This window comes from Vicia villosa, linkage group LG3 (assembly GCF_029867415.1).
Source record: "Vicia villosa cultivar HV-30 ecotype Madison, WI linkage group LG3, Vvil1.0, whole genome shotgun sequence".
NCBI classification, from domain to species: domain Eukaryota; kingdom Viridiplantae; phylum Streptophyta; class Magnoliopsida; order Fabales; family Fabaceae; genus Vicia; species Vicia villosa.
Genome location: NC_081182.1, coordinates 16048059 through 16074866, shown reverse-complemented (window position 1 = coordinate 16074866; position 26808 = coordinate 16048059). Strand labels below are relative to the sequence as shown.

Sequence of the window (26808 nt, the reverse complement as noted above, 5' to 3'; positions counted from 1 at the left end):
ACCTTCTGGATAACTCTAAAAGGGAATCAACACAGGTTCCTCCTGAGCTTCAGGGACTTCAGGTTTTGCTGCATTATCTGGGAAGTCGTGGTTACGTGAAGTAGATGTTTGAGAGAGGCGGCTACCAGAAGCAGAAACAGGTGGTTGGGAACCTCGGCGCTACGAACCATCTAACGATTTATCGTCGAATCTGGCCTCGTGGTCCTGATTGTGGCCCTCTCACGTCGTACTGACGTGGTTTGGGACACACGGACGAGCTTAATTATGTCAGGATTAATTTTAGCCATTGCATTTGCGTTACAAAGAGACACAGAGAATAATAGCATGTCAGAATAATGAAGGTGAGAAAAATACACAAGAGCAGGGGTTGAATTGTGTATCTGATAACTTTTACTTTTCTAGAATCAGCAGCTTCTGAATCTGACCAAGTTCAGATTCTAAGTTAGAGTAAGCAGCAACAGAATAATATAAAGTGCATCATCAATAAGTAAATCACACATAAATTATCCTAGTTCATGTATAACGAGAGTAGTCCAGTCCCCTTGTCATACAAGAGCTTTTCACTATAATCATAACTAGATTACAACTTACTTAGACACATTTTTGCTCTTATTTTGCCTTTCAGCTTATGTCATTTTCTACAGCATATTTTTCTTCAGTCATTACAGGGTACTCATCATAGACTTCAGCCCTTACCAAAAAATATCTGACCAAGAATGAGAATATGTTAGACACTTCAGAATGTTTTAAGTTTATACCCATTTGCCACAAAGCTGTCAAAATCTACAACTTTTCTATCAACTTTAGTTCATCTCTTTTAAACACTAAGGAGTTGGGTCTAAGTTGAAGACTATTGCTAGATTCCACATCAAGAGAGAGACGTTGGAGTAGGTACAATAAGGATTTTCATCTTCTAAATAATATATTCATCCATTGTGTTTTTCTCAAGTAAGGTGTCCATAGGCATGCTGGAGTAGACTTGAGAAATTGTATCACACCGCCTTGATCCTTACGCTAAAACCTTTAGTTGACTTTCTCCATAATTCTGATAGTTGATAAGATGAAGCTGCTTTTGCACAGAGTACGGACCAAAATGCGTTGTACTACGTTTCCATCTTATTAAAGGCTGTCAATGTGGCACTGGGGTTCTATTTGAAAATCAGATTATGATCCATTAGAATATGATTTATATGCTTCTTCTTTACAAGCCATTTAACTAGGTCTGAACCTAATTAATTACTAGCTTAATGATCTTGCACACTTAAACAAATGTTAGTATTCCATATTGTTCTTTAAGTACTTTGTTTTCAACAAAATCCAAGGAGTATGAACAATTTTTATTCCAACGGGCAATTCCACAAAATCAACCAAATTTAGCCCGAGATAAATCGGAAGATGCATCTTCGAAAATAGCACTGAGAAAATCCAGAGATGCATCTCCGAACAAAGCTGCGATTCTCAACCATAGCAGAAACGTCATTGATGCCCTAACCCAACAAACAAATGTCAATGTATATCCTTGAATGCTACCTATTTCGTTTTCACTACTATCTAATGTACCTTAAACAACTAATGTAGCTTAATCAACTAATTATAAATCAAAACATAAAAAGAAAAAAAAATTATAAACTAACGAAATCAAATGGATAAGAAAGAGAAACTTAAATGTATGAGATGCTTGAAAGGAGAAGAAAGAACTCCAATGGAAGAAGCTTGAATGAATGTGAGAGCTCAAATATTTTTCTTGAGAACTTTATAGAAAATGTAGAAGGCGGAAGTGGGAAGGATTTGAAGCAAGGATATAAAACAAAAGCGTCCGGAGATGCATCTCCAGACCACACATTGATTTTTAAATAAATGGTGTTTACGGAGATGCATCTTGGACCTTACCTTTTACGCATACGGAGATGCATCTCTGAATTAAATTTTAGCATAAATAGGATGACTCTTCTATTTATTTTGAGAAATGACTTTAAAAAAATGCATATAAAAATATATCTCCGAACACTAGTAGGAGCATGGACTTTTCACAGTGGTGGAGATACTCATAATATAAAGATGAAAAAATAACCCTAACAAATAGTACTAATTAAGGCACAGTATTATTTTTACGTCCAACAATATCCCTAAGGGAAAATACTAATATTTTAAATTAGTGTTTGCATTTTGTTTTTCTAAAATATGATTGTCTTCTTATGTTTATTTTAAATGATTTTTAATGCATTTCATATTTTTGTTTTAAAAAATTAATAACTTTTCAAAGAAAAAATTGATTTAAATAACTCTTAATAGTTTTTTTTATTTCTTTTTTCTGCTAAGATTCTTTTAATGAACAAATTTATAAAATATATTTAAAATGAGAAATTATTTTGAGTTATTTCTCATAAAAATCATTTTTTAGTCTCTCTATTAACGAATATTAAAATTAATGAGTATCAAAATTACACTTTTAATTTATATATCAAAAGAGTTTGAAATAATTTATACTATATTTTAATAAACTCTCAAAAATATATATATAATTAAGATCATTTTTTAAAATCTATAACAAGCACATTTACATATATCCCTTTTAAAAATAAAAATTATTTCTGAAAAAACTAAAATAGATTATGTTAAATAAAAAAATCTATTTTAATAGTCTTTACCGGAGGGCCTTGCAAGCCAAAATTGAAAATTTATTTAAGAGAAATTAACTTTGCCACCCCATTTTTTTATCTGGCACCCCCAATATTTTTTTAATTTAATTTTATTCTTGTTGAAATACAAAGAATTTTCCGTATATCAAAAATTTCAAATTTATGGTATCACAGTTTTTTTATTTTTGTAAAAAATATAGAAAATTTCAATTATAAGGAAATTTCCGATACATCATATCAAAAATTTTAGTTAATTTGAAATTTTCGTTATACCAGAAATTTCAAATTTATGGTATCACATTTTTTTTCAAAAAATACCGGAAATTTCAGTTATAAGGAAATTTCTGGTACATCATACCAAAAATTTTAGTTAATTTCAAATTTCCGGTACATACCGAAAATTTCAAATTTATGGTATAAGTTTTTTTTTCCCAAAAAATACTGAAAATTTCGAAAAATCCGGTAAAAACTCACGGAATTTTTTAAAAATTCAGTATTTTTTCGAAATTTCCGGTACATCCCCCCAAATTTATGGTAAAAACGTATAAAATTAGTAACTTTAAGCAAGACTATAATAATAAAAACATAGCTTTTGGAATGTGCCAGGTAGAATTTTGGGGCCGGCAAGTTAAATTCTCTTTATTTAACCAATTCATAAACTAAAGATGGAGACAAAATCAAACGCAAGTTATGGAAATGGATGGGGGTGCAAACATCAAAACTCTATTATTCTTAACATTTATTTATGATATAATAAGTTATCAAATATCAAAATAAAATTGTAAAAATATAAATTTTCTTTAATAGTAGTGTCTCTCAAATTGAAATGTGATATATCTAAATATTATGAATTTTTGACGTGATTATTATTCAGTGAAATTTCAAATTTATGGTATAAGTTTTTTTTCAGAAAATTTCGAAAAAATCCGGTAAAAACTCACGAAAATTTTTAAAAATTCAGTATTTTTTCGAAATTTCCGGTACATCCCCCCAAATTTCTGGTAAAAACGTATAAAATTAGTAACTTTAAGCAAGACTATAATAATAAAAACATAGCTTTTGGAAGGTGCCAGGTAGAATTTTGGGGCCGACAAGTTAAATTCTCTTTATTTAACCAATTCATAAACTAAAGATGGAGACAAAATCAAACGCAAGTTATGGAAATGGATGGGGGTGCAAACATCAAAACTCTATTATTCTTAACATTTATTTATGATATAATAAGTTATCAAATATCAAAATAAAATTGTAAAAATATAAATTTTCTTTAATAGTAGTGTCTCTCAAATTGAAATGTCATATATCTAAATATTATGAATTTTTGACGTGATTATTATTCAGTGAAGTGCATGATTGTTTTAAATGATAAATATATAGTTGATAAAAGGGTACAATCATATATAGTTCCACTAAAACATTTAAATAAAATGATAAATATAACCAACACAAATAATAAAGCTTACTTTATATGAAGATCCAAGCTAAACCTATGACAGAAAACAAAACATTCATTTTTGCTGTAGAAGAAGCCTGGCTGAAAATGGTTGGAGAAAGTGGTAGATCTGGTTCAATATTTATTTCAACCTTCATTCCATTGTTGCAAAAACCTCTCCCACATATATAGTAATACGACCTCATCTCCAGCAGTTGGACAACATCTCTTCCTCCTCTTGTAACATTCTTTATGAAATCCGTTTCAATACAATTCTCATAGTTTGTTTTGTTCACCTCAAGAACATTATGAACATTCCTATCAAATCCAAAATCTATGATACACAAAAACAAACATGTTAATTGAAAATTCACAATCGCAATCATATAAAATAAAATATTCATGGATCTTACATAGCCAATCATCCTGGTAGAAATGCTCATAACTTGTCCAATTTGTGAAGCTAACGTTTGGTCGCCAAGTATACCTTCCACCTCCAACCCTATGCAACACAGGTTCTCTACCTTCGATTGCGTAACACCACATTATGATCATCATGAACAAGCATATTGTTATTTTTCTACCGAATTCCATTCTCTACAAAGCCTATCTAGTTACTATATTGAAAGTATTTGAATTTTCGAATGAATGAATTGAATAACTTAATTTTGTGGCAAAATTCATGTAAAAAAATGTGATTAAAATTGAAGCCAAAATTTGTGTGTTTGTATCTGTTTTGATCATCAAAATGTACACTTCATGCTTTTTGAGTTATAAATTTACATATAGTAGTGTTTCTTTTGTTTACCTGACAAGTATAACAAATTTTTCATCATGCATTTATGTTTTGTGAAACACACAAATAGCCATAATCATACATGAGCTTGCTCATTTTTGTTTACAATCATCTCAACTATGTGTATCATCAATTCAATGCTGATTCAACTGCTAAAATCATATTGTTGCTCACACGTATAAAGGTTTATTTTTCATTCTTCAATTATCATAAATCGATGAAATACTATATATCATAGCTTCAATTTGAAAAATATATATATATATATATATATATATATATATATATATATATATATATATGGGCCAATCCGAATGATCATCGCCCAACTATTCAGAGGGAGTCACCATTCGTCTGGATTGCTCGCAACATTGGAAATTACACAAGCGATCCATATCTAAGATACCTCCAACGGCTCTCCGCATCACACGCCTGGCAAATAGGGAGTTGTTATAAACGCCCCACTATATAAAAAATTAAACGCCTCACTATATAAACAATTAAAACGACGCCATTTTAATTATTTTAATGAAAAAAAAGAACTTAAATAAAAAATAAAAATAAAGATGTTGCAGATGGTTGACTTTGTTGCATATGGTTTTGATATTGAAGAAGGATATCCCAACATTTAAACAATTTTCCTTTATTTAAATTAAATTTAGTAGACAATAAAATTATTTGGTTATAAATTATTTAACTATTTATTATTTAAGTAGATTGTGTTGCGATTAAAGTTTGTTTGCAGTTCTACTAAATAATTTTGTACTATTTTATTATGTGTGATATCTATATTTAAAATTTGAATTTAAATTATGAACTTATAAATTTATTTATGATATGATATTTTCAAAAAATTTAAGTGCTAGTTATATTTTATAGAGACTAAATCATCCGGTTTTACATGTTTTATACCTATATAATTTTGTTATAACGACCAGTCTATTGAACTGAGTTATCCGTTTAATTTGATTTAGTCATGCGGTTCGACCAGTGGCCTAGTGGTTCGGCCATTAAATCAGTGACTCCATACTCTCACCAGTTTGATTTCCAGTCCGATTTTTAAAACACTGCTTCTATGGGAATCTAACAGCCTATCCGAATTTTGAATAGAAGCCTATATGCAACAAACATATTCTTCATCTTTCCATAATCATCAGAGTTGGTGAATAGAGTTGACTTGGTCTTATTTGCTTTTGAGCTGCCATCTTTAAATTTCAGAGCAAACCTTCATTATTCACCCCCAATAAGTTGAGAAATGTGGCTCTGAGTAATGGTCACTTCAACTTCCATTACAGTAGACCTAATTTCAACTCCAATGAATTCCTTCAATCCCAACTCAGTTCTAGATGTCCCTTTGTTGGCTCCCTTTGTTGGCTCCATTTTCAGCAATCTTCTACCTTAACCTAGAAATCCTTAACTAGGTAATGGTAAGTAGTTTCATTCAACATTTCAAAGTAAGGAATCCACCCTTGAACTTCAAAAAAAATCCTTTTGAGAAAAACCTTAACTCTAAACGATTTGAAATTCACCATCTACTCTAATATCAGGTTGAGATCATTCTCTCTAATATTCAATGTTCACTGTATGATTTGAAAACCCTTTCCAGAATCAACAACTATATGAGCTTGTTTATAATAAGACACCATTTAAATGACTCTTGAAAAATGGTTTTTTTTTTCTGAGAAGGTTTGAGGACGAAAGTGTGGGTTGTGAAGTGGGAGAGTGAAATTTGAGTAAAGTTTTTTTGAGTAAAAAGTGTGTTTCAATTTTGAATAAGATAAGAATTAATGACAATGGGAGATAACATGATATTCAAAGTAATACATCATAATCCAATTATTAATATCCATCAGCTAATACACATGTCAGAAAAATCTTTCATATACGTGACAAATAAGTGGAATATATGTGAAAAAAGAAGTTGAAAGATTTTTCACTTATATGATATCAGAGACACATCATCAGATTCTAAGCATCAAAGGTTGAGATGATTTAGAGGATACATTTTTTAACATAATCTCTAAAAAAAATGATGTTTTATTTCAATGTCCTTTGTTCTTGAATGTTGAACTAGGTTCTTTATTGAACAAATAGCAGCAGTACTATCACAAAAAATTGGAATACTGCTTTCACATATTTGACAATCTTCTAACTGATACCTCATCCGAATTAGTTGTGTGCAACAACCAGCATCTAAGTGTTATACCCCAAATTTTGCCTCAAACATTTCATTCATTGGAGCATATTGCATTCGTATTTCATGTGTTTTTCCATCTTTTCAAAAATATCAAAAAAATATGTGTTTTAATTTTAAGTTTGATTTATTTATAAAAAAAATAATTTTAGATAATTTAGTTTAAATTTTGTTTGTTTATTTTGTTTAGGATTAATATTATTTTTATTTTAGTTTAGATTAATTTTAATTTTTAGTTATAAAAAAAAAGAGTGTAAAAAGAAGAAAAAAAAAAAGGAGTTTAGATGTATTATGCAAGGCCCATTTCACATTTTTTTTAAAGCCGGTTTACTTTTTTTAAACTTAGAAAACCCTACTTGTTTACTTTGGAAGGATGCTTGCATGCATTGTGTAGAAACCGGTTTAAAATTGAAGAGTCGTCACCACTAATTTTTATTTTAATGGAAAGGAATATAATGGATAACCCTAATTTTTTAGAGATTCTAAATTCGTAAGTCGATTAAATAAAGGAAAGATATTATGCACCCTTTATTTCCCTTATACTCAAGGGAACTCCTTTAGGTTTAGACTTTATTGAGTTTTAATTCAAGTAACTAAATGATAGACGTTAAATCGATCGATCAATTATTCGAAGATATGGTGAATGTAAATCCACTTATATCTTAATTATTACATAATGATATCGGATCATTGGTATTTTGAATTATGGGACTTGCATTGGTTTTTAAATTGTGTGCCTACGTATCTCCTTATGAAGAATTAGAGTCCATTTCGTAGTTCGATGTTGTCTGGTTGGTTTTTTTTTTATGGATTGTGAAATGTTTTAGAAATCTTCTTGAATCTTGCATGAGTTTAAAAATATCATAGTCGTAGACGAAGTTCTTTTTTTTTGTGTAATCAAGGAATACTATTAATGCGAGAACAAAGGGTTCCCGAACCTCTTACACGATAAAACGGGGCAAATCCGCCAAAAAGAAAGAGGAAATTACAAACCAATTAATTACGACATAAATAGTAAAGGATCTTTACTAAATTCGTAAAAGCTAGAATTGGGGTATGTAATATTGCATATGCAATTCCATTTCCACACCAAAAATTTAATACTCCAAACCATGTCATTGACATTCCACTCGTCGTTTCGGAAGCACACCCCATTCCGAATGAGCCAAATGGTCCAAGTTGTTGCAAGCCAAATGACTCCCCTCTTTTTCTCCCTTAAATTCTTCCCTTTACAAAAAGAATATCAATCCCAAAAACACGAAAGACACTCCTCCTCCGAAACGTACGGTTTATCCACCCATAACGCTATTTCTTTCCAAATATACTTCACAATTTTGCACAAGAAAAAAGAACGTTTCCTATCTTCCATCTCAACACCACAAAATGCACAATTTAAAGAATTCAAAGGAAACTCAATACCTCTAGCCTTCAATAAGTCCTTCATAGGGAGCCTATTTACACAAAGTCTCCAACCGAATATCCTTATCTTGTAAGGAACCTCCATCCTCCATATTTTCTCCAAAGAGCAATCAAACCTATTTGGAGGACCATAAGGAGTACGAAAAGAAGCATAATAGCCATAGAAAGAAGCAACCGTAAATACACCTTCATCTTCTCCTTTCCACTCAACTTTATCGCGATCCACACCTCCCACCACAATCCCTCCTAAGAACATCTCCAAAGCATTAAAATCCATCCTATGATCCAAAGACAAGGATAAAAGATTCACACCTAAATCCCCCAACTTCCAAACTCCATTCCTCCAACCTCCCATACCAGCTACCGAAACTAGTTTCGAACTAGACAAAGAAAATAAATCCGGATATTTCTCCCTCAACGAAACTTCATCCGCCCATTTCACTTTCCAAAAAGGGGTATTAAAGCCATTACCAATAACAAAATTACAATAAACCATCATAGGATCTTTTAAAGAATTAGAGCCAACTTTGAGAATATCTTTCCACCAAGAAGAATTAGAAGATGAAGAAAATAAAGATTTAACTCCCTTTCTATCTTGAAAAATTCTCATAGAGACATCCCCGTACCGAGCTTTCAACACACCATACCATAAATAATCCGAACCTTTTAGAATTTTCCATCTCCACTTATTAAGAAGAGCAAGGTTGAAATCTTCGATATTTTTTATTCCCAAACCTCCATTCTCCCGAGGAAGACACACTTTCTTCCAACTCAACCAATGAATTTTCCTCTTTTCCTCCAATCCGCCCCATAAGAAATTTCCTTGTATGCTCGTTAACTCTTTAACCACCCTCGAAGGCATCTTGTAAAAAGACATGGTAAAAATAGCTATAGCACTAAGGATAGACTTCAAAAGAGTAATTCTTCCACCAAGATTGAGAAATCAATTCTTCCACCCCGAAAGACGTTTCTTTATTTTGTTCAAAAGAGGAGTCCAAGTAGAATACTTTCTCGGGTTGTAACCCACCAGAATATCAAGAAAAGAGAACTTACTATCTTCAATCTTACAAGAGAGAACATAAGCCGCAGCCTCCACAAAATGAGTATTAGCATTAATACCAATCAACTTGCTCTTATGATAATTTATGCCAAGGCCCAAAATCAATTCAAACGCTTTCAACACCGCCTTAATAGCCCAAACTTGCTTCCAAGATGCTTCACTGACCAAAAGAGTTTCATCCGCAAATTGAAGAATATCCACCTTACATCTTGCATTAAAAGCAAATCCACTGTATTCCCCATTGCAAATTGATTTCTTCACTAACCTCGCCAACCCCTCCGTCACCAAAACAAAAAGAAAAGGAGATAACGGATCCCTTTGTCTCAATCCTTTACTCACCGCAAACTCTTTAGAAGGACTCCCGCTCACCAAAATGGACATCTTACTTTGAAAAATTAAAAACTCCATCCATCTTCGCCACTTCGTACCAAAACCCATCCGCACCAAAAGAGATCTAAGAAAATTCCAATCCACACTATCGTAAGCTTTTTCAAAGTCGACTTTGAAAAGTAAACAATTTCTCCCCTCCTTCTTCGCAAAATCTACCACCTCATTAGCTACCAAAACACCGTCGAGCAATTGTCTCCCCGGAACAAAGGCACTTTGACACGGAGAAACCAAAGAGGAAATGACTCTTTTCAATCTACCCGCCAAAAGTTTAGCAAGAGCTTTGTAAAGATAACCCACTAAACAAATAGGGCGATAATCATCCAAAGACACCGGATTAAGAGTTTTTGGAACCAAGGATAAGAAAGAAGAAGTTACCGCCTTTGATAAACCTTCACAAGCATGGAAACTATCAAAAAACCGAATAAAATCCTCTTTAAGAAAATACCAACATTTCTTAATAAATAAGAAAGAATAGCCATCGGGACCCGGACTCTTAGAACTCCCACAACCCCACACCGCTTCTTTTATCTCCTCCTCAAGAAAAGGTTCTTCAAGAAAACTCATCTCCTCCATACTAAAACTTTCAAAATCTAATCCCTCCGCCACCCACATCTCCCTTTCGGCTTCAACAAACTTGTTAGAAAAATGTCTCCAAACTTCCTCCTTAACCTCTTCCACTGAATCGAGTAAGATACCCGAGGGAGAAGAAATAGGGCCAATGTGGTTTATTCTTCTATTCTCCTTCATATCATTATGAAAATATCTACTATTACAATCCCCCTCATTAAGCCACCTAACTTTGGATTTTTGAGCGAGCATTCCCTCCTTAATTCTCAAAGACCTCCAAAAGCCTCTCGTTGCCTCTTTGCGATTGAAAATAATATTAGGATTAAAAGCCAAATTATCTTGCTCCAAGCACTCATCGGCTTCATTAATTTGTCTCGCTTTATCCTCCACCTCCAAATTTACCCTTCCAAACACCTCTTTGTTCCACCATCTTAATCTCTCTTTTAATATTCTAAGCTTCTCTTTTAGGACAAAATCTCCTCTCCCTTCCACCACCATCTCACTCCACTCCTTTTCCACAAACGGGATAAAACAGTTGAAGGAAAACCACTCATTGCTGAACTTAAACGGTTTAGGGCCCAATTGTTACTATCCAACACAAGTCATATCGGACAATGATCCGAGATGTCTCTAGCAGATCCACAATTTTTTTTTGAAATAAAGTTGAATTTGGATTAAATCAGTAAAAAGTGTTTTTTTTTAATGTGAATTTTAGGGATTTATCATTTATGTACGAGTGAAATGTGAATTATGTACAAGTTATTTATTTAAATAAAACAAAGACTTATTTTTGATTTTTTTTAATTAAAAAAACTTTTTTTTTTTTTTTAATTTTGGGCTTAATAGAAAAGAGATCTTAAAGTATGTACAAACTCAACTATTGTTTCGGCGTCAGTCACGATTCAAATTGCTCCTCTTTCACTTTTTCCTTCTACGTACTGTTATTATTTGTGACTAATGTTTAGCTTTGTGTGGATTAAGTTCATGATGTTGCATGGGTGATTTGAATATGGTGAATAGCATAAGGTTTTACGGTGGCTTAAGGAAGTTTGAGTGATGGTTCCAATGGAGGTTTGAGTTCAACTTGTTGCGGCAAAGTTTTTTTTTTAGGGATAATAGCTATGTTGCTACTAAAGTTTGAAAAACGCTGAATTCGCCCTTCAGAATTAATGACGCGACAACTTTGTTACCACTAGGTTGCGTCTTGGTTACAGTTAGTGTTAATTTATTAGTCAATATATTAGTTAAATAAATTATAAAATAAATTAATTAATAGTTAATAGTTAATATTTACATTATTAATGAATATTAGTTAAATTATAAAATAATAATTAATATTTATTTTACTGTTAAAGTTAATTAAACTATAAAATATAAACTAAATTAAATTATTATACACTAAACTAATTTAGTTTACATTTAAATTAGTTTAATTAGTTTTAATTTAACTAGATTAATTAAACTATTTTTAAATTAATTAATATAGTTTATTTTAATTTCGTTTATTTTTAATTACATAAAAATGTTAATATTTATCTTATGAGAATGACATATTTATATGAGAATGTGAGAATGAATCTGAACCATTGGATTTTAAAATAAATGGTGAAGATTATGAGTGAATCTTTTTTTTCTCTCTCCTACATTTTGAAATAAATGATGTAGGAGAGAAAAAAAAGATTCACTCATAATCTCCACGATTTATTTTAAAATTCAATGGTTCATATTCATTCTCACATTCTCATATAAATATGACATTCTCATATGATATGCCCTATATTAACTGAACCAAATAAAAATATGTTTATGTTTTATATAATAATTAATAATTAAACATCAATATACTGTAATAATTTAATGTTAAGAATACTAAAATTATTTTAGAATTAAATGAATGGTTTATATAGATACTATTTATATAAAATTATGTAATTTAAAAAAAATACTGTAACAATTATCCCATTAATATTTTTTTATATGAACATTAATTTAATAGTAATTTAAATATTAAAGTTATTTTAATATTAACATTTTTAAATATAAACAGTATTTAATATTTTGTAAATATTTATGTATTAACATTAATATTTAAAATATTTTATGTAATTAAAAATAAACCAAATTAAAATTAAATTAAAACTAAACTAAATTATTTATATTAAAATTATATTAATTAATTTAAAACTAGTTTAATTAATCTAGTTAAATTAAAACTAATTAAACTAATTTAAATTAAAACTAAATTAATTTAGTTTATAATAATTTAATTTAGTTTATTAACAGTGAAATAAATATTAATTATTATTTTATAATTTAATTTAGTTTATTAACAGTGAAATAAACGTTAATTATTAACTAATAATATTAATTAACAATATAAATATTAACTATTAGTTTCTAAGCATTGACAATCGGTCAAGAGCTACACTGCACTTTTTAGTTTGTGTTGTGACAGATACAATTTACAAATTGTCTCATAGTTAGAATGAGTACAGGTTAGTACCAAATCGATTGAAGGTTAAATTCTGTATAAATAACTAGTGTCTTACCCGTGCGTTCGCACGGGTACCCGTCGTTTTCGCGCATTGTGATTGGGAAAAATAAAAGATATTAGTAAAAAATTAAGTTTTGGGTAAAATTGAAAAAGTTATAAAAATAGTAATATTTTATTTAACAAATTATAACGAAGGAAAAGTTTTAAAATCGCAAATTCACAAATTATAATGAAGAAATATTCAATCAAGTAATATAATTCAATTAGTGATAACTATTTAATATAATTGATTAAACTACAAACTATTAGTCCAATCTCAAACTATCAGCTAAGGAGAATCGATTATTTTTGGCTGCTAAGGAGAAAATTAATTATTTTGGCTCAATTATAACTATAAACTACCGGCCCAATCTCAAACTATCAGCTCTCTCTTGTAGGCCAATGAGAAACCACTGCAAACTCCATTTATAATAATGATTCATTCAAAATACATAATTAATAGAAAAATACTTTGACCAGTAACTTCGTATTCCCGTTAATATTTCACATTTCTTCCCGTTAATATTCAATATTTTGATCAGTAACTTCATATTCTTGTTAATATTCATTATTTTGATCAGTAACTTTGTGTTCCTGTTAATATTCATTATTTTGATCAATAAATTCGTGTTCCCGTTAATATTCCGAATTCGTTTCGTTAATATTCAAAAAAAATATCAGTAACTTAATGTTTCTGTTAATATTAAAAAAATTATCAGTAACTTCGTGTTCCTGTTAATATTTAATATTTTGTCAATAACTCCGTGTCCCGTCAACATTTATTATTTTGATCAGTAACTTCGTGTTCCCGTTAATATTCAAAATTTGTTCCTGTTAATTTTCAAAATTTGGATCAGTAACTTAATGTTTCCGATAATATTCAAAAAATTTATCATTAACGTTGTGCTCCCGTTATTATTTAATATTTTAATCAATAACTCCGTGCTCCCGTTAATATTCAATATTTTGTTCAGTAACTCCGTGTTCCCAGTAATATTCAATATTTTCATCAATAAACTTCATTTCCTGTTAATATTCAATATTTTGACCAATAACTTCATGTTCCCCTTAATATTAAATATTTTGATCAGTAACTTCGTGTTCTCGTTGATATTCAATATTTTGTTCAGTAACTTCATGTTCTCGTTAAAATTAAATATTTTGATCAATAACTTCATGTTCTCGTTAAAGGATGATAGGGATAATGTGTAAAATATAGAAATTTCTTTTCAATAGGCTGGGCCAAAGTTTGGGATATATTGATTAATAAACATTATTTTTCCCTTAATATTCAATATTTCGATCAATAACTTCATGTTTCCGTTAATATTCAATATTTTGATCAGTAACTCATGTTCTCATTAATATTGAATATTTTATTCAGTAACTTCATGTTCCCGTTAATAGTCAATATTTTGATCAGTAACTTCATGTTCCCGCTAATATTCATTATTTTGATCAGTAATTTCGTATTCCCGTTAATATTTCAAATTTGTTCCCGTTAATATTTAATATTTTGATTAGTAACTTCATGTTTCAGTTAATATTCATTATTTTAATCAGTAAGTCCGTGTTCCCGTTAATATTAATTATTTTGATCAATAACTTCATGTTTCGTTAATATTTCAAATTTGTTCCCGTTAATATTCAAAAAATTTATCGGTAAAAGGTATTAGTAAAAGATTAAATTTGGGTTAAAATTGAAAAAGTTATAAAAATACTGATATTAAAAAAATTGAATATTATGTTCCCGTTAATATTCAATATTTTGATTAGCAATTTCATGTTCCCGCTAATATTAATATTTTGATCAGTAACTTCATGTTTCCGTTAATATTCAATATTTTTATCACTAACTTCATGTTCCCGTTATTAGTAAATCCATGTTTCCGCTGTTATTCAATATTTTGTTCAGTAACTTTATGTTCCCGTTAATATTCAATATTTTGATCAGTAATTTAATATTCTCGTTAATATTCAATATTTTGATCACTAACTTCATGTCCCCGTTAATATTAATTAATTAAAATTAATTTACAAATCAAATATATTATTCCATATATAAAAACATTTAAAAACTTCATGTTCTCGTTAATATTCAATATTTTGATTAGTAACTTCATGTTTCCGTTAATATTCAATAGTTTGATCAATAACTCTTCATGTTCCCGTTAATATTCAATATTTGAATTAGTAACTTCATGTTCCCGTTAATATTCAATAGTTTGAACAATAACTTCATGTTCCCGTTAATATTCAATTTGTTTATCATTAATAGAAAGAAGAATAGAAGCCAATCCGACAAATTCCTAGGTATAACATTATTCAATAAGAGCATTTTGATAGCCTTATTTGAAAAAATAATCACATTAAAATAATTTAATTCTAATTTAATTTAAATACATTCAAATATTTAATAATTTTATTTTTTTATTTTTTATTTTATTTTGGTTGAATTGAACTAATTATTCAATTTTTTCTTGGTGTGATTATTACAAATATACCTATCGTAATATTCATAGAATTTCAATAAAAAATTCATATAATTATTATATTTACATTATAATAAATATTAATGTTACACATTATTTTATATTAATTATTTATTTAATTAAAAAAAATAACATCATACTCTCCACCTTATTTCAAATAGACATGTTTAATGAAGATGTCATATTTAGCTTTTTATAAAACATAAGCATAACATATTTAAATCTATTATATTCACACATATTATTAAAAATAAATTTTCAAATTTATATTATTTATTATAATAAAGTGAAATTAATGTTTTAATAATAAATAATTTATATAAAATTATAAATAAAATATTTAATGAAATGTCATGTCAGTTTTAATATCATAATATTGATGTAATAATCATTGATTTCTATCATATTAAAAGTGATTTAATTTTCATTTAATTGCATTCTAAATTTGAATGACTTATCATATTAATGACGGTTCAATTTTTCTTTATTCTCATTATAAATTTAAATGCATTTAAATTAATGAAATTAAATAAGAATTAAACTATTTTTTAATTTGATTAGGATTTTTTAATTATCCTATGAGCATTGCAATGCATATGCTATGTTACCATATGAACCTACTCAAACACACGTGAATCTACACGTTCCCGGTACCGCACAAATGCCTCACTTCAGCCTTGACTTCATAACTAACCCTACTAACTCTAATAGTTTTTAACATTTCAGCCTAACCTAACAGTTTCTATTCCTAATAGTTTTAACTAAACTCTTTTAAATAACTAATCTCTAACTGTTTTTTCAAACCCAACTGTTAACTAACAGCTTTGTAACAGTTTCTAAACATCCTAAAATTCCAACTAACACATTCCTAACAAATAACTAACTACCATATCTAACAAACTATAATTAGCCAATTGCAAGATATAATTATAATGGCATTAATGTTTCCTACTAAATATAATTATAATTATGAATAAGAAATAACAAAAAAATAAATAATATTACAGAATATTTAATTGAAAACAAAACAAAATATTTGATATAATGGTATCCAACAATTCATCAATTACTTTAGGATGCGGCAGAAGAGAAAAAGTCGCCGTCCAAAGCTGAACTGGAAGGGTACCCATTTCCAAAAACAACCAATGCTTTAGTGGTAGCAGATGTTGGCTGGGACATAAGTGAGACTGGAGACAGTGATGTTGGTGTTGGTAAGGAAACTATTCAGTTCTTCCAAATGCACAGAACCTTCATAATCAAGTCTTAATATCATAGGATCCTCTGAGAATTTCCTTTATTTTTAAGAATTTAAAGGATTTTAGACGGGATTGGCTTGCAACTTCAGAAGATGCAGTGAGTTCAATCTATATATAGTAAAAACATTTATTTCTAAGTTTTCACGTATAGAATATGAAGAATACAAAAATGTATATGAAATTCATTTGTATACCTGTTGAGTGTCCTCCAAATGATCAATCCAATCATGTATCATAAACTGAATCCAACTTGCTGCTAACACATTGAACTGTTTTCCAGTGTCTTTGAATGTTTTCCTCTCCAAAAGTTTTGTCACCAGCACCATTGGATCTGGCTTCAACAGCTGCACAAAAACACTATCCAATTATATATTCATCTAAATTATAGTTAGCCATATAATTTCCAGTCAGTACCTTGTTCTTCTGATCGAGAGAGCCGCTGTTTTCATTCGATCTGTTTTTCATCCACGTTCCTGTATATTCTTGTTTGTAGTTTTAGAACTTTATAGAATAAAAATAAAATAAAATAAAATACAATATCTATGGAGACCAAGTTCTTTTCACTTATTAATACGACATAAATAACAACTGGATTTCATTGCACCAGTGCTAGTAAAACTGACATATTGCTCAACATTTTATTCTTTTATTAGAATAGTACTGAGATTCCTAGTCAGATACACCAAGACATATGCTCAACCATATCATACCATTCTATTCTCTGCTGAAAATTGAACATCAAATAACCTCTGTCTAGCCTTCATTGCCTGCATTAGTTTCTTCACACAATTCACATGAATAAAGTAATGCATAAAAGGATAGTACCTCATAATCATAAATGCTTAGAGAAAGTTTTATCAGAATTTGCTACTCTATGTTATTGTCCTTTATCGTAAACCAATCCGTGTCAGTACCACCCTGCATCACAGTGCCAAAATCTGTAGTAGAACATAGAAAACCAAATCAGAACCGCAGCTTGCATCGTATCGATCATGGTCCACACAAACATCAAACTCCTGCACATCATTTAAATCCACTAACAGTCAGCCTATATACCATACAAAACCTATCGAGCGACTCATGGAATTTTTCACCTAACATCCTAAAGGGCTGTCCATACTATCTTAGATACGCTACGTCAAGTATTTTAACCGAGTCCTAGCAAATTCAAAGTTTCAGTTTAGTTTGCTAACTTGCAACCTTACCATCATGTACGGAAAAACCAAACTATCTTCTAATCCCTAGCAGCCCCGCATTCAAACAGTTTCACACATCGAAAGCCAAAAAAACATACATATACAACATATACATTCCAAAGTAAAAACTCATATAAAACTCATAAACACATACACTCAGTTCAGACATTATTCGAAACAGGGACGATTCCATTCGGATTCAATGACCGTCACATTATCTCAGCAGCCATATACATCAAGCTAACCGGTGTCTAAATAACATAACCTGCCGTATGTGAAGCTCTTCACACCAGTCCCAAAGGACCTGCTGCAAGCAAATATGTCATCAAGAAAGATAATGTATGTTAGGGAAATATAATCTCTTAAATGACTACTATGTCTATACATACAACTCAAGAGGCAAAAGAGATGATTTTACCGAAACGGCCTGATCCCATAAATGGAAGTAGTAATAAGAGAGATTATTGACCCAAACTACTGAATATCTTCAAGGTTCCATATGCGTAAAGCAACACAAATGGGAAAAGGGAGAACCCTGCTGCTTGCATCATACATGTGGGGTGGAACAAAAGGGGCAAGAAAGGCTTAAGGAACCACTAATTATACTAATGATGCTTCCAGTCCTGTTTGATATTGTATACATTCTTCTGCAATGTTTTACTTTCAATTCTTTTCCATGTGTAGGAGCATTTTTTCACCATTACAAATAATTTTTCAGGAAGGTATCGAGTAAGCATAGATGTATCTTACCTCATCACCATATTGCATGAGGGACCGCACCAATGTAGGGGCAGTGTAGAATATTGATACTTTAAATTTATCAATAATGTTCCAACTACGCCCAGCATCAGGATAATTGGGAGCCTGCATTCATAGTATCAGATTCAGAGCAAAATATTTCTTTGCAATTCCATGACTCTTAAAAAAAATTTATCCATTAACTCAAATTGCCAAATTAATAGAATGATGTTGGTGGAAATCACTATTAATTTTTTCAAAAACCCCATAATATCAATCTTTCTAAAATATGTAGGCAAGTCAAAAAAATTATCTATAAAGCTTAGCTTGAGGGAATTAAAATTTTGCACTATGTTTCAAAATTATTACCCCTTCATACAGAACAACAGTTGCACCATTGAGTATGGGTCCATAAGTGACATAGCTGTGCCCAGTAATCCAACCACAATCCGTTGTGCACCTATAATCAGGGAATAGGGGTTATTAAATAAGACTACTGATCCTGTTTTCACCAAGAACACTTCAAAGATAAAAAAGTATGCAAGATGAGCTTTCGAAGTTACCAGTAGACATCAGATGGTTTGTAATCAAATGCATACTTAAATGTTGTTGCAGTGTAATAATGCACAGTTAAAGCCACCGAAATTAGCATTCATGTCTAGAGTATTTCTGAACATGTTGTATGTTGTAAGGTGACGAAGTCCTTATCACCAACCCTCTTTGGATGATCAGAAAATCTTAGAGGTCAAAGGAGTGACCAATAGTTTTGAACAGCTGATTTCCAGTTGTCAAAATCGTCAGCAAATTCACCAGGCAGCAATCCTAGTAGCGACACAGAAAATTTAGTGACTAAGAAGTTAACGTTACAATATTTGTACTTCCGCAAAGAACATCACAATTACCATGTATGGCTGGCTCATTCATGTTCAAATTAGCCTGAGAAGGCCATTTTTCCCTTTTTTTCAAGCGAAACCCAACGGCTGCTCTGCGCTCCTCCTTTGCAATTTTGCAATTCGCGATAATATGTAGACTCCACATCAATACCTCAAACATTATGTACCTCACAATCTTATCACCATCAGCGTACCATGCAATCTTGTCTCCTCTCTGATACTCTCTTTCACTGCAGCCAAACAACACCATAACCAAAACGAAAAATGAAAGTACGTAATCAAATTTGATATCAGAAAGAAAAGAAAAAAAGCATAACCAAACAACATTCACGATTCAGTTTCGCTCAAATTCATAGTGAAAGATTTTGTAGAATGATAGTTGATACCATAAGATAATAAGATCTAAGCATTACCTCAACACTCTAAACCAAATTATCACAGAAATACCATAATGTAATTGTCAATTTCCACTCCGATGAAAGTTAGGAAAACCAAAACATACCCGCTGATTCAAAGACAACATATACGACGCATTCCAGTTTTGTAAAAGATGCTACATCCACTCATTAAAGTTATGCTTCTGCCGTTCACTATTAGTTTATATGACAAATGTAAAAGAAAATAAATATAAGACGTGTAGCAGATAAAGTGATGGTGAATCAAACCTTCAAAAACACGTATAAAAACTTACTTGAGACCCAAATTTATATATCGATTCCCTTTAGTTGTTGCATCAAGCACTGAAACCAAACCACAAACAGATCATAATTATTATTATTATTATTATTCTGAGCATTATATTTGAGAAAAAAAGGGGAATGAGTACCGGATTCTTGAAGATGACCGACGGCATCGGTGAAGCATTGAATATGATGTAGTGAGGTGTCGGTGGATTGGGAGAGGGACAATCGGAGTGCTTCAACCATATCGAACCCGACACCACCAAACTCGCCACCGGAAACGCAGCACAATTGATCTACCACCGGAAAATCGCACATCTCTATAAAACCGATGAAAACGTCGGATCCACGGTAATGTCGTCGTATCAGATATTTTGGTTGGTACCCTATTTGTGACTTGTAAATGACATCTATGCTTAACCTTCCAAGTAGCATAAACAAAAACAGTAAAAACAAATTAAGTTAACAATTAGCAAAGATCAAAGTGAATGGATACAATTGGGATGCTAGACTATCAACGCTCTTCATTTCCTCATTCAATCTGCATCATTAAGCATCAAACTTTATCTAATTCATTCAACTTTCTGAGAAAATTATCAAAAACACGTATAAAAACTTACTTGAGACACGAATTTATATATCGATTCCCTTTAGTTGCTGCATCAAGCACTGAAATCAAACCACAAACAGATCATGATTATTATTATTATTACTCTGAGCGTTATATTTGAGAAAAAAAGGGGAATGAGTACCGGATTCTTCAAGATGACCGGCGGCGTCGGTGAAGCATTGAATATGATGATATGAGGTGTCGGTGGATTGAGAGAGGGACAATCGGAGTGCTTCGAAGACGGAGGTGAAGCTCTGAGCAATGGCGAAGGAATCTCGTTCGACAACTTCAATTGCTTTCAATATTTCTCTGTGATTGTTGGTGTTGAAGGAGCTACCATCTAATGTTAGGGTTACTTCAATTGAGAAGATTAATGGGTGGATTGAAACGATTCTGAAAGCATTATTTCAATTGCATGAATATAGGAAAGATTGGAAGTGGAAAAGGGAAATAAATTACAATGATTTGGGTAACAGGGGTTTGGAACGTGGATGGGCAGAGAGAGAGTAAAGAATCTGTAACTGCAATAGCATGAGAAGCTGTGAGGGTGAAACTTCCACAGGAATAACTGCCGCAGCCCACCAGGCAGTTGAAGGATCAAAAATTCTGTAGTAACCACCAAAGCTGATGTGGATCAACGATAGAAGAGTTGCTGATGTGGATAGCCTAAGAAAGTCCCAAATGGTAGACTTTTCTTATATGATAGATTATAATTTAAGTTATAATTATAAAGATCAATTTTGAGAATCAAATGAATGAATGAAAATTCTCTATCAATTTCTTTCTTTTTCCTATATCTCATATGGTATCAATGCGTTCATGTTCGAAATATGGCCTGGGATATCCACCTCTACCACCACATCTGCCAGTTGTTCATACCACCACCTTTATTTTTTAACTATGTTCTAATTGTCCATTTAATTTAATTTAACTATGTTCCTTTATTATTTCGGAACAGAGTTTGAAGCAGATGATTGGTATGGGTTATGAGTCACACAGACTTTACTACCTTCAGTCTTCTTCTAAAATTGCTTCCACTTTTTAGAGGAACTGCCTGGTTTTGTTGCTCAGGGGGAGTATCATGGGTATGTTTGCAGCCTTCACAAAAGTCTTGTATGATCTCAAACGATTCCCTCGAGCATGGTTCGGAAGATTCAGAGTGAAGTTGACCACTCATTGTTTTATAGATACACCGCCCACAAATACATTTATTTGGTTGTGTATGTCGATGATATTGTCATCACTTGTGATAATCAAGATGGAATTGCAAGACACAAACAATATCTAGTATGGCACTTATACGTCAAAGATGTAGGAAGAGGGAGCAATTAGGTGTTCCACGTATTACTCGGCCATCTACTTATTCTTTTACGCATCAAACAGACACTACTCACAAAGCCTTTAAATATTTATCTCCTAATTACATTCTCTACATCTCCAAAGAATTTCCTTTTAGTGAAGCTAAAGCTCCATGAATCCACCATACAAGCATTACAACTCGGATTAGTCATTGGCTCCGTTGGGATATATATATATATAGTAATGATAGCTAAGGAGAGAATATTAATCTCAAATACAATTCTTGCAATACTTGGTGATAAGTGCCAAAATTTCGATATTTTGAGTATATATTTGTGGCACTTATCGATTTTATTCTTATGATTTTTGTAATAAAATTCTAACTTTTGTGTAAATATGTGCATACTTGTGTTTTTGATTCATTTTTATACCAATTAATAGTTTTCCATTCGTTTTATAGGTATTCATGCATCTTTGGAGCATTGAGTAATAAAGACTAAAGGCTAAGCTTCAAGAATGCAAATTTTACCAATTCATCAAAGAATAAGACTCAAAATAAGGATGATAAAAATCATCAATTTGGTTGCCATTTTGTCATTGTTAGATAGAGCATTGAATAAGTTTTCCAACGCTTCGAACCGGACGCAATTCGGAGTTACGGTTCTCAAGTTATGGAGAAAACAAAATCTGATTTTTTTTCATGACAGCAGAGTGCGCCAAGCGAGATTTCTGTGCCGCTAAGCGGAATTGCGATTTTCAAACTTGTTAAAAAGGACAAAAATCACATTTTTAGGTCATGGGTTGGGTATTTTTGAGTCCCAACACCATCAACGTTATTTTTTTTATTAGATTAGCTTAGAAAACAACACTAGGACATGCACTTAGATGATCGGAGGTGGATTTCTCATCAACCAGAACTGACAACCCGCGAGATGTTTGGTTTATCTCTTCTCTTCTTTGTGTATTTCTTTGTGTTGGGTTTTGTTTGTATATTTACTCGAATCTTATGTATATTTATCGTCCATGGTGTTATATAAAACTTGCTTTACAAATCTGTGTTGATTGTTATCCTGGATTTTTGCTCTGTGCTGGGGACTTGGATTGTTTTAGAGATTAATTTCTTGAATCTTTATCTAGGATGATTATCTGTTAGTTTCTGAACTCTAGAGAAAGATTTAGAACTAACATTCACTGTTTGAATCGAACTATGTACCCTGGGGTTCAAGTACTTGAAAACTCCAAAAATAAAAAAATTCAAATAAATTCATGTGAATTTACACACATTTCCTTACCTTTTTTTCCCCAAATGTTTGGACATTATATGCATTGAATTATATGCATTGGTTTAGAAGTACAAAAATACACACTCCATTTTAGACAACACTAAAATTCCAAATTCCACATTGTTGTCAAGAAACCAAAATCTCAAGAGAGCTACTTCTCTCCCACTACCGTTTATAAACCATGGAAGGAACCATTCGAATTCACTATTCTGAAAAGGTAACAAACATTTTTTTACATTTCCAGAACAATACATCAAAATAATTGCGTACTTTCAATCCTTCTAAAAATGATGAATGTGTGACGGATTCAGTTTTTCTAAAAGTGATTGAGGGATAAAAGCAGCTCTCAGATTTCAATCTAAATGGATAAAATGAAGTTTAAAAAACATATATACCTTAATTGAAGCTTACAATAAATTAGACAAAATCTTCTTATTACTCTGTTTGGTACCTATTTGCCGTTAACACTTTATTGTATCACTTTCACCAATCGTGAAATATAATTTAAATATATAAATGAGACTATATAAGTCAAAATAACTTATCTTTTTACAATGTGTTGCATCAACTAATAACCTTATAAAATTGTTAATAAATGGTAAAAAAAATTGCTTGGAGGGCTTCTAACATCGAAGAGGATTATAGTGAATGGAGAGGTGAATGCATTCTGTTAGTTTAGGCATCTGCTAGTTTTAAGCGCGGAACAATATTCATCGATTGAAGTTCCTGAAATTTTGAAATACAGACTAAATTGATCAACATACATTCATAAGGTATAAAATATAGTAATTAGTATATCTACGATCCAACACATTCATTACCTGAATCAAGAGTTTGCATGCATATGGTAGCAGTGGGCAGGGGCGGAGGGAGAGTATATTCAGGGGATGCAAATGAATCCCCTCAACTTTTCATTTTGAGGCTAATAATATGAGCTTTTTAATTTTTGAACCCCCTGAAATTTGTTGATTGCACCTCACTTGAACCATGCACCTCTCTTGAACCAATTTCATATAATATTCTGCCCATTATGGGCTCCACCATATTTTCTTTCACAAAACCGGTCCCTGATTTACAAATAGAACACAATCTTTAACAAAAAAGATAGAAAATAGAATGATAACTGTTTGCTTATAATTTTATATATATATATAAAAGCACCGGTTAAGAATTTTAAATAAAGAAAATATTACATATTTAATATATTGAATATTTATAATATTTTTTAAAAAACTGATTATTCATGTTTTCAATACATTAAATATATATATATTTTTTTAAAAAAATTATTTTTTAATCTTTTAAATAATGTTCAACTTAGTTTTTTAATCTCTTAACCCGTGTTTCGGAGACATTGGTTAGCATTTTCCATTATATATATATATATATATATATATATATATATATATATATATATATATATATATATATATATATATATATATATATATATATATATATATATATATATATATATATATATATATATATATATATATATATATATATATGTATTTGTATATAAAAATATAATAATAATTTTTATTTATTTATATTAATAAAAAATATTATTTACAATATTTTGCACCCCCTGAGCCAGGGTCTTGGCTCCGCCACTGGCAGTGGGTATAAAAGTCTTTTCCATGGCATATATATTTCTTATATTAAAGATTGTAGAAGATTAAAAATAAAGCATTAAGCAAATTGATTCACACAAATCAAATTGTTTGAAAAAGACACAATTTGACATGTGGCAGTGGATATAAAAGTCTTTTCCATAGCATATATATTTCTTATATTAAAGATTGTAGAAGATTAAAAATAAAGCATTAAACAAATTGATTCACACAAATCAAATTGTTTGAAAAAGGCACAATTTGACATGTGGCAGTGGGTATAAAAGTCTTTTCCATGGCATATATATTTCTTATATTAAAGATTGTAGAAGATTAAAAATAAAGCATTAAGCAAATTGATTCACACAAATCAAATTGTTTGAAAAAGACACAATTTGATATGTGGCAGTGGGTATAAAAGTCTTTTCCATAGCATATATATTTCTTATATTAAAGATTGTAGAAGATTAAAAATAAAGCATTAAACAAATTGATTCACACAAATAAAATTGTTTGAAAAACGCACAATTTGACATGTGGCAGTGGGTATAAAAGTCTTTTCCATGGCATATATATTTCTTATATTAAAGATTGTAGAAGATTAAAAATAAAGCATTAAGCAAATTGATTCACACAAATCAAATTGTTTGAAAAAGACACAATTTGACATGTGGCAGTGGGTATAAAAGTCTTTTCCATATCATATATATTTCTTATATTAAAGATTGTAGAAGATTAAAAATAAAGCATTAAACAAATTGATTCACACAAATCAAATTGTTTGAAAAAGGCACAATTTGACATGTGGCAGTGGGTATAAAAGTCTTTTCCATGGCATATATATTTCTTATATTAAAGATTGTAGAAGATTAAAAATAAAGCATTAAGCAAATTGATTCACACAAATCAAATTGTTTGAAAAAGACACAATTTGACATGTGGCAGTGGGTATAAAAGTCTTTTCCATAGCATATATATTTCTTATATTAAAGATTGTAGAAGATTAAAAATAAAGCATTAAACAAATTGATTCACACAAATCAAATTGTTTGAAAAAGGCACAATTTGACATGTGACAGTGGGTATAAAAGTCTTTTCTATGGCATATATATTTCTTATATTAAAGATTGTAGAAGATTAAAAATAAAGCATTAAGCAAATTGATTCACACAAATCAAATTGTTTGAAAAAGACACAATTTGACATGTGGCAGTGGGTATAAAAGTCTTTTCCATATCATATATATTTCTTATATTAAAGATTGTAGAAGATTCAAAATAAAGCATTAAACAAATTGATTCACACAAATCAAATTGTTTGAAAAAGGCACAATTTGACATGTGGCAGTGGGTATAAAAGTTTTTTCCATGGCATATATATTTCTTATATTAAAGATTGTAGAAGATTAAAAATAAAGCATTAAGCAAATTGATTCACACAAATCAAATTGTTTGAAAAAGACACAATTTGATATGTGGCAGAGGGTATAAAAGTCTTTTCCATATCATATATATTTCTTATATTAAAGATTGTAGAAGATTAAAAATAAAGCATTAAACAAATTGATTCACACAAATCAAATTGTTTGAAAAAGGCACAATTTGACATGTGGCAGTGGGTATAAAAGTTTTTTCCATGGCATATATATATTTCTTATATTAAAGATTGTAGAAGATTAAAAATAAAGCATTAAGCAAATTGATTCACACAAATCA

At 30.5% G+C, this 26808-nt stretch overlaps 2 protein-coding genes across 2 annotated transcripts; both read right to left on the bottom strand.

Moving 5' to 3' along the window:
- Positions 1 to 4103: 4103 nt before the first annotated feature.
- Positions 4104 to 4797, bottom strand: LOC131657632 (early nodulin-like protein 20). Its single transcript, XM_058927007.1, has 2 exons — positions 4485 to 4797; positions 4104 to 4405 (listed from the first exon to the last, which is right to left on the bottom strand). Exons 1-2 carry the CDS (start codon positions 4663 to 4665, stop codon positions 4104 to 4106), a joined length of 483 nt encoding a protein of 160 aa, XP_058782990.1. The 5' UTR covers positions 4666 to 4797.
- Positions 4798 to 15989: 11192 nt separating this feature from the next.
- LOC131657631 (uncharacterized) lies at positions 15990 to 22072 on the bottom strand. Its single transcript, XM_058927006.1, has 13 exons — positions 21905 to 22072; positions 21418 to 21584; positions 21038 to 21288; positions 20906 to 20954; positions 20432 to 20706; positions 20297 to 20345; positions 19615 to 19835; positions 19276 to 19534; positions 19082 to 19172; positions 18393 to 18838; positions 17193 to 18281; positions 16973 to 17122; positions 15990 to 16886 (listed from the first exon to the last, which is right to left on the bottom strand). Exons 1-8 carry the CDS (start codon positions 22070 to 22072, stop codon positions 19458 to 19460), a joined length of 1257 nt encoding a protein of 418 aa, XP_058782989.1. The 3' UTR covers positions 15990 to 16886; positions 16973 to 17122; positions 17193 to 18281; positions 18393 to 18838; positions 19082 to 19172; positions 19276 to 19457.
- Between the last annotated feature and the right edge of the window lie 4736 nt (positions 22073 to 26808).